The sequence below is a fragment of the Salmo salar genome, chromosome ssa21 (assembly GCF_905237065.1).
Source record: "Salmo salar chromosome ssa21, Ssal_v3.1, whole genome shotgun sequence".
Lineage (NCBI taxonomy): Eukaryota > Metazoa > Chordata > Actinopteri > Salmoniformes > Salmonidae > Salmo > Salmo salar.
The window spans coordinates 28583657-28591925 of NC_059462.1; the positions used below are offsets into that span (position 1 = coordinate 28583657).

The 8269-nt window shown below is 44.2% G+C and overlaps 1 protein-coding gene across 1 annotated transcript; it reads right to left on the reverse strand.

Annotated features, from left to right (window-relative positions):
• Positions 1 to 250: 250 nt before the first annotated feature.
• On the reverse strand, positions 251 to 4434 carry LOC106582042 (gap junction alpha-8 protein). Its single transcript, XM_045704758.1, has 2 exons — positions 3274 to 4434; positions 251 to 2913 (listed from the first exon to the last, which is right to left on the reverse strand). The coding sequence occupies exons 1-2, from the start codon at positions 4420 to 4422 to the stop codon at positions 2776 to 2778; spliced, it is 1287 nt and encodes a 428-aa protein (XP_045560714.1). The 5' UTR covers positions 4423 to 4434; the 3' UTR covers positions 251 to 2775.
• Between the last annotated feature and the right edge of the window lie 3835 nt (positions 4435 to 8269).

An 8269-nucleotide genomic window follows, 5' to 3' on the forward strand; every position in this document is an offset into this window, starting at 1 on the left:
GGTAAAGCTGTTTCAAACGTAAATGACTGAGTCACTATCTTTGCCAACAGAGGGCAGTAAATACTCACTAACACTTGATACACGTTTAACCATGTACATTCAGAATTCTCTGGTAAGTAATGTACTGTGGCAATAGGCTGCAAAGCATCAGATGTCAGCAAAATGTTTGTGTGTGAGTGTGTTTGTATAGTGTGTGTGTGGGGGGGGTGAGAGAGAGAGAGTAGTTTGAAGAGAAACACTGACGCAACACTTCTTGCCCACGTGTGACCTTTTATTGCCTTGGTTCACTGTCCAAAAGATCATACAGCCACACAACTAGGAGCAAAGAGGACTAGAAGTTAGTAAAAAGTGATATTTTCTTTCCGAAGATTAGTCAAATGTTCTTACAAACGATTAAGCAAGGGGAACTGTTTGAAACACAAAACACATATGTACCAGTCATATGAATTTACCACATGAGAACCAGAACACATTTTGTTTTTGGAATATATTTCAGTGTTGAAATGTGCTAAACTATTCTGCATTTGTGAAACGCCTGTTGTCTCATTCACAAGGTTGTCAAAGCATTGGCTTATGGGAAGCAAATGAGTGGCTAGGGGTCACAAAGGGGTCAAAGCTGCCTTTCTGTCAGAGTTTGTCTAGAGCCGTTTGATCATACCCCCAAAACCAACACTGGAAGTGTGTGTACGTGTGCATGCACATGTGTATGCATGTGTGAGTGTGTGTGTGCTTGTGCGTGTGGCTTTTCTGCACCATTTGATCTGTGCCACTGGATAAACCCACTGCTGCATTGACCAATGCTTTGCTTTAAGGCACAGCACTGAATGAGAAGCAAGTACAGTTATTTGCAGACAAACTTTACATTTCCCTAACAAATTAAGGGGGGGGGGGGTTGCATGTACAAAGGATTATTTGAAAGCTAAGGGAAAAAACGTTGAATTTAAGACATGACATTCACATAGTTCCCAGAGCAATGGAAGTGCTTTAACCTTTACAAAGACATCTGAGAATTTACATTTACAGGTAAAGCACATACAATTATACATTGGAAAGCAAAATAGCCAAGCAATCTAAATAAAGCAGAGAGAGCAAGAGAGAAAAATATAGAAATATTTCATACACATAAGTCATACTTTAAGGCTTCCCTTTCAAGGGGAATTGTTTTTTTGTTTTAATTTAAAAAGTACTTGTAAGAGAGAATTCTGCTCTCTAACAACTTTTTAAACATGTAAAAATAAAAACATCTCTGGACAGAGATAAGAAAGGTCAAAGTTCTGCAAAGCAAGTCTTTGGTAATTATGGAAATAATGATTCAATTTTGATAAGCACTTAATTTTCCCTACCAAATCAGTGACTTGATCAGTATTATGATGTTTCTTGACTGTTTTCTAGTAATTTAGCTAGACATAATATCATAACTTAAACTAAGTGTCTCAACATTATGTTTGCTATTAGACATCAGATAGGATGATAGTTTATGTACAATGAGATTCACCATTTATTGTTTTTCTTTCAAAATTTTGTAAACAAGTATTTCATATTTGTACAGGGGCAAGGAACATCAAGGGCAGATAAAATCAAGTAAAACTATTTTTCCCCCACAACAATGTCAAGGAAGCTTGTTTTTCATATGTGAGAGTGGTTTCTTTTATTGTCTGTGGCTCCACAATACTTTGTGCTGATCGTGCATGATCTTTATCGCTCTGAAGCCTGTTTGTACAGCGCGAAAAGAGAGGATTTGGCCTGAGGTTGTTACTATGGTCCAGTCTGTGATCGGGCAAAACCAGCACTCCTCTCTTTCACAAAAAGACATCATTATAACAGTTCACACTTCTGCATTATATAGGTAACAAAATATATAAGCAATCCAAAAGATGAGCTGTAGAATCACATTGAAAAGAGACATTCAACATGTGGTATTTTTTGGGTTTGTTTTTCTCCACTACCCAGCTTTTTGGCTGTACAACGCTGTATATAAACATGAAAGGGAGAGATATGTTCTTGTACATAGATGCAAATCTCCCTTCAATTGAAAGAAATGTAAATCTAAGCGTAATTGAGTTGATATGAGGGTTATATTGGCCTTGCACAGAGTTCCCTGTTCTCTAGGAAATGTGTGCCAAAATTATGCTCTTTTTGATCCAAAAAATGACTATCAACTTAGTGTTGAAGAGTCAGTCATAAGTTTGTAAATTTTGTTCCATGATTTTTCTGTGCAAGGACTTGGTGTATAAGAGCCCTTCCACCTGCAACATGTTTTTCAACTACATAATTGCAGTCTGTCACTGACTGTATGGGAATGAAAGTGCTTGCCTGCCTACAGTAATATTACTGCCTTGCAGACAGGAATATATGCTCAATCTCTTCCCCTACCCATTCAACCCCACCAGAATATGTAAACATTAGTGAACTTTCATTGGTTATTGTTAAAGTAAAAATATTTTCCCCTTTCTGCATGTTTGCCCTTTCTACATTTTCTACATAAGAACACGCTTAATGAAAAAAAATCTATCCCTCCTCTTGTTAACCGCTACTTTTTATAATATTCACTTATCTCACAAACAAGCTCAGATCTTTCTTTGCCTTGTTGAATTATGTTGCCCACGTCATAAGGGTAATATGCAACTTGTGACTGAATCTATCCCTGTTGGATTTACATGTGTTTCCCTTGGTTAAGCCCTACTGTTTTAAGTGTGTGTTGTCTAGAGTTAGGTGTATGTTCTCCTGTGTTCGGTGTAAGTGTGTGCGTGTGTGCGCGTGTTTTCTCTCACAGGTTCATACGGTGAGATCATCTGACCTGGCCCTGCTGCTGGCTTTGCTCAATCTGCTCAGTGGTCTGGTGTCTTCTATCGTATCCGTCACCTCCATCTCCGCCTCGGTTGGAGGTCCCCCTTCCCCGTCCACCACCACCTCCTCCTCCACCACAACTTCCTTCACTGCATCCTCCTGCTCCACATCCTCTTCCACAACATCCTCCACCACAACCTCCTCCACCACCTCCTTCTCCCTCTCCTCTTCATCCTCCTCCCTCTGCTCTTCTTCTTTCTCTTCCTCCCTTTCCACCACACCATCCACCACATCCTCCTCCACCACATCCTCCACCACAACCTCCTCCACCACCTCCCTCTCTTCTTCATCCTCCTCCCTCTGCTCTTCTTCTTTCTCTTCCTCCCTTTCCACCACACCATCCACCACATCCTTCTCCACCACCACCTCCACCACTCCATCCACCACCTCCTCCTCCACCACTCCATCCACCACATCCTGCTCCACCACCTCCTCCACCACTTCCTCCTCTTCTTTGTCCTCCTCCACCACCTCCTGCTGCTCCTGCTCCTCCTCCTCTTGGTGTAGTGGTAGTGTGTCCTCCCCTATCTCGGTGGTCTGGGCGTAGGAGGGCAGGGTCTCATTGTACACCTTAGAAATATCCTCCGTGTGCCTCAGTTCTTCCGCCTTCTCCTCCATGCACTGGAAGGGCGGTGCCAGGGGGGTTAACCTCCCTGCCTCCATGCACGTCTCTGCCAGAGGATAGAGGTGGGTCACGGACGGGGCTTTCTCCTCCTCCAGCAGCCTGTAGCCTTTGGCCCTCTGGATGGAGGGCACGGCCAGGGGAGGCAGGCTCTTGAGGATCCCCCCTGGGGGGGGCAGGGGGCTCAGGCCTTCACCCTGGGCTTGCCCCGGGGTTGGCTTCCAGAAGACGAAGCGGATCTTCTTCAAGCCCAGGTGGCTGATCTCCACAAAGTTGAGGAAGAGCGAGACGCAAGCCACGGCCAACATGAAAATTATGAAGACTGTCTTCTCTGTTGGCCGGGACACGAAGCAGTCTACAGTGTTGGGGCAGGGCCAGCGGCTGCACTTGTACAGCGGCAGGATGCGGAAGCCGTACAGAAAGTACTGGCCCACTACGAAACCCACTTCGAACAGCGTCTTGAAGATGATGTGGCAGATGTAGGTCCTCAGCAGGGTGCCCTCCAGCCTGAACTTCTTGCTGCCCTTGGTGCTGGTCTCCTTGGTGGTGCGCACACTGCCCTGGTCAGGCGCTAGTGGCAGCCGCTCCTCACTCAGCTCCTGTTGGCGACTCAGCTCGGCCTCCTCACGCTCCTTGCGTTTCTCCTCCATGTGGACGTGGTGCACGGCATGGCCCACGTAGACCAGAGATGGTGTGGACACAAAGATGATCTGCAGAACCCACAGGCGGATGTGGGAGATGGGGAACGCCTCGTCGTAACACACGTTCTCGCAACCGGGCTGCTGCGTGTTGCAGACGTAGTCTGACTGCTCGTCGCCCCACACAAACTCTGCCGCAGTACCCAGGATGAGGATGCGGAAGATGAAGAGGACCGTGAGCCACACCCGGCCGATCACCGTTGAGTGCTCATTCACTTCCTCTAAAATATTACCCAGAAAGCTCCAGTCACCCATGATCGGTCCGTAGCGCTGTTGATAGAATGAAGTGGTGGACGCAAGGGGGATAGGGATGGTGGAGGAAATATAGAGAGAGAGACAGAGATAGGTTTTAAAAACAGACACGTGGAAAGCAGCGGAACTTCCAAAATTCCTGTCCCTCACCACACGATTATCGCAATGTCTTTGTTCAGCTAAAAAGCTGTTGCATGACAAAATCTGAATAATGGCGAAAGAACAGCGATCTGTCGAGTTAAAGTCCCTCTGCACAGCCTATCACTAAAGCACCGTTCCACTAGTCACCAAATCAACCCTCCTGGAATACTAGCAATAACACATCCATAACCCACATATTTACATCTTGAAGGTATGATATTTGGTTTAATGTTAACAAATAGTTAACTTGCCACAGATGCGGCTCCGGCGAAGTCGTAGTGTCCTGTCCTGTTCTCTTGGCACCCGGCGGGGAAAAGTAGACTTCTGCCCTCTTTCCCACCTAAAGCCCTGTCCTTGTTGCCCCACTGAGCAGATGTGAATGAATCGGCTCTGATGGTTGGTTTTTAGTTTGCTGCAATATTTAAGCTTGGAGCCAGACGGCCTTTATTCGCTGGACGATGCGTGGTGACGGAGGAGACAATAGGATCAACAGACCCAGAGTGGGATGTATGGGAGCAGGCCTGAGGCTCCCAAAGCAACATGGACACCACAGAGCCAGGGCACCGAGTACATCCCCTCTGCAGCTCTCCTCAATACAGCCCTTCGCACGCACGCACGCACACACGCACACACACACACAGAGAACCACAACAGCTGACTGGTGCCTGTCCTACTATCAGCCTGCAGAGACCGAGTCAGGCTTTAACGCTATGAGAAGTGGGGGGATGGGGGGTGAATTTCCTCGTGGACCTGCACTTGGGTTTTGGTTGTTGTCATTTCATCCATGGTCATATTATCATTGCTATTAATTGTGAATGGTAGCTTAATTTTATAGTCTTCTACGGAGAGAAAGTATTTTCTGTAGGTGTACTTTTTGTAAATAACTTAAATTGCAACCATTCATATTCTCATACAATTCACAGTATAGGATATGTGACATGCATTCGGGTTGATTAGGCTATAAATGGTAAGTAGGCTAGATGGTAAGCAAGACAACAATACTGTAATGAGAATTCACAGTTTTCATCTACATTACTTTGATGACTAGTTTATGATTAAGAACTGAGTAAGGATCATGTCATGTGTATGTTCGATACATGCCATAGCTAGTTAGTGTCACAGGTTTGAATGATCTGTCTAGAATGTGAAGAATTTCAGCTATTGAGTGAAAGGATATGAGGCAAGGACTCTATTTTGGAAAACAGCTTTCCAGGAACAGGTAAGGCAAAATGTCAATGCTTTATGGCTCACTTTTATCTTTCTATCTACAGTACGACTCATCTACAACATCATTACATTATATGCTTATAAAAAAATATGAGCACTTTAACAGATTTGCAGCAGATTTGTCAAATTAAATAAAAAAAATTCATGAATTACTTAAAATTAAGGATTTTATACATTTGAAAACCATCCACAACATTCTCTACATTGTATTTACCTCAACCCAGTGCCTGGCAGAGGAAGATAAATGCAATTCAAATACAATACATACACTATTGCATTGAGCTTCATACTGTCAAACTCAAATACCCATCATTCATACATAACAAGGCAACTTTTCTCACACTCTCTATGCCAGTGTTTCTCTGACCCTGTTGTTAACATGGCCATAATTCAGGAGCCTCGCATTAGAGCAGCAGACAATAACAGGATGGCAGTAAGAGGCCAGAGCTTCATCATTCTGGAGGTGACACAGCAGGTCGCAGTGGCATGTTTATCACCTGTCATAGACGCATACACATGCGCACACACACATTCTCATACTTACAGTCTGGAATACACGACAATGCGTGACTTATCTGTGGCTAATATAGATATATATTACGGCCAGAAACATGAGAATTTTCAGTTGAGTGCCATTTTTATGATCATAAATGTAAAACGGTCAAAAAAGATGAGCGACTACAATACCACTGTATACTATATAACACCTGCATATTTGAACTTTGAACAGTCCTACATCTCACCAAGCCAATACTTGAGATGGCAGATACATACAAACCACACTCAGACGTGGGAAAGGTTTATTTGAATAAATGAATTGTTTGGGTGTTATCTAAACTGTTGAAATATTGTGCTCCAGAGGAAACCATTGGTGCAGTGATTCAACGGAAGGGGAAAGAGTTATGTCGCAGTCCAGCGGAAGGGGAAAGAATTATGTCGCAGTCAATGGGCAATGTTTTATGCAACCTATACAGAAATGTATTTAGATTTACACATTTAATCTCCCCTCCACGATCTCATTCTCATGACCCAGAGTTGGTTCATGTACTCAATAAGAGATTTATGCACATACTATTCATTTAGGGCATAGTTCTTCTATTGAAAATGACCAGATACTGTATCACAAACTACTGGAAATTGAGATGTACTGACTACCACACACCTATAAGGACAGTTAGAATTGATACCTTAAAGACATCATTAGATATAAAACAATAGTTGTTGGGCTTTAAATGGATTATCACAAGTGGACACAAGCCACGGCACCTTTCTACACCACTGCAATCTCCTGTCTCATTTTAACCCTCCCCTGGGATTTCCACCAACCAGTAAGTGATCACGCTCTCATTGGGTTTTGGTCTGGACCCAACAATCTGGGTCTTCAGTCTCTGGGGTGTCATTGAGCTGGGTATTTGGTCTCAAAATCTCTATACCAAGAGCAACAGCAGTTAACCCGAGTGTTTTTGACCTAGGAATTTATTATATGTTTATTACTGCAAGACTAATGCCGGACAAAACCAAGAGATAATGAATCCTGCTCTTCCTTTATCACACAGAACAAGTCCTATTACTTATAAGTGGTATTACTAATGGCTCAGTTGCTGATGAGACTTCCGGAACTTCAGGTGTCAAGTTAGTGGATGTGTTTTAGGAAATAGTTTTCTGTGCTTCCAGAATTAAGAGGCATGTTGTGATGTGCCTGCCACTCATCCTCAAATGTGAATTTCATAGAAAATCCTCAGCAAAAGGTTATGAAACCCATTTCCTCTCCACCAAGGCCGGGGGAGTAACCCCCTAGAGGAAACGCAGCAGAACGCACAGGTGGCAAGTTGACATTATCCGAGCCGGTGGACCCATGGTGAAGGATGTATCCTCTGTGAAGGCTGGGGGACTGGGGCACTGGGGGACTCCCTTTAAAGCGCTGTGTGTTGGTATGGTGGACGCTGGCATGCTAAGCCCTGCCGTGGGCCCGTGAATGGCGCTGGGATTTCACACAAAGACATGATGTCATGATGGAGGGTGCGGACTTTATTGAGCATGTGTGGTGAGGCGTGAGGCCAGATTAGATTCCTGTGGCAGGGCACTAACCGGCCACTAATCAGAACGCTAACACGCTAACAAACCTATCGTACGGCGATCTGCCTACGGCGCGATGGCGCCACTCGCTTCCTGCTCCCAACATAGCCATTGGAAAAGAGGGAGAGGAAAGGAGAGAGAGAGATGGACAGAGAGACTAAAAGTGATAGTTAAAACGAATATACAGTAAGATCAAAAATACAGTAAGGACAGTACAGTAAGCAGGGTAAATACATAATGGTTGTCATCATGTTATGAGGAGTTTATGTAGAATAGACTAACATTGCCCCCTCCCTTTTTACCCACAACCACACCGACACGCCACACAGACAAAAAAGACCACTCAGGTTTCTATGGTTACTACAGTAGCTTTCATCATTGGTCATTGACCTTGCTGCAATAATAC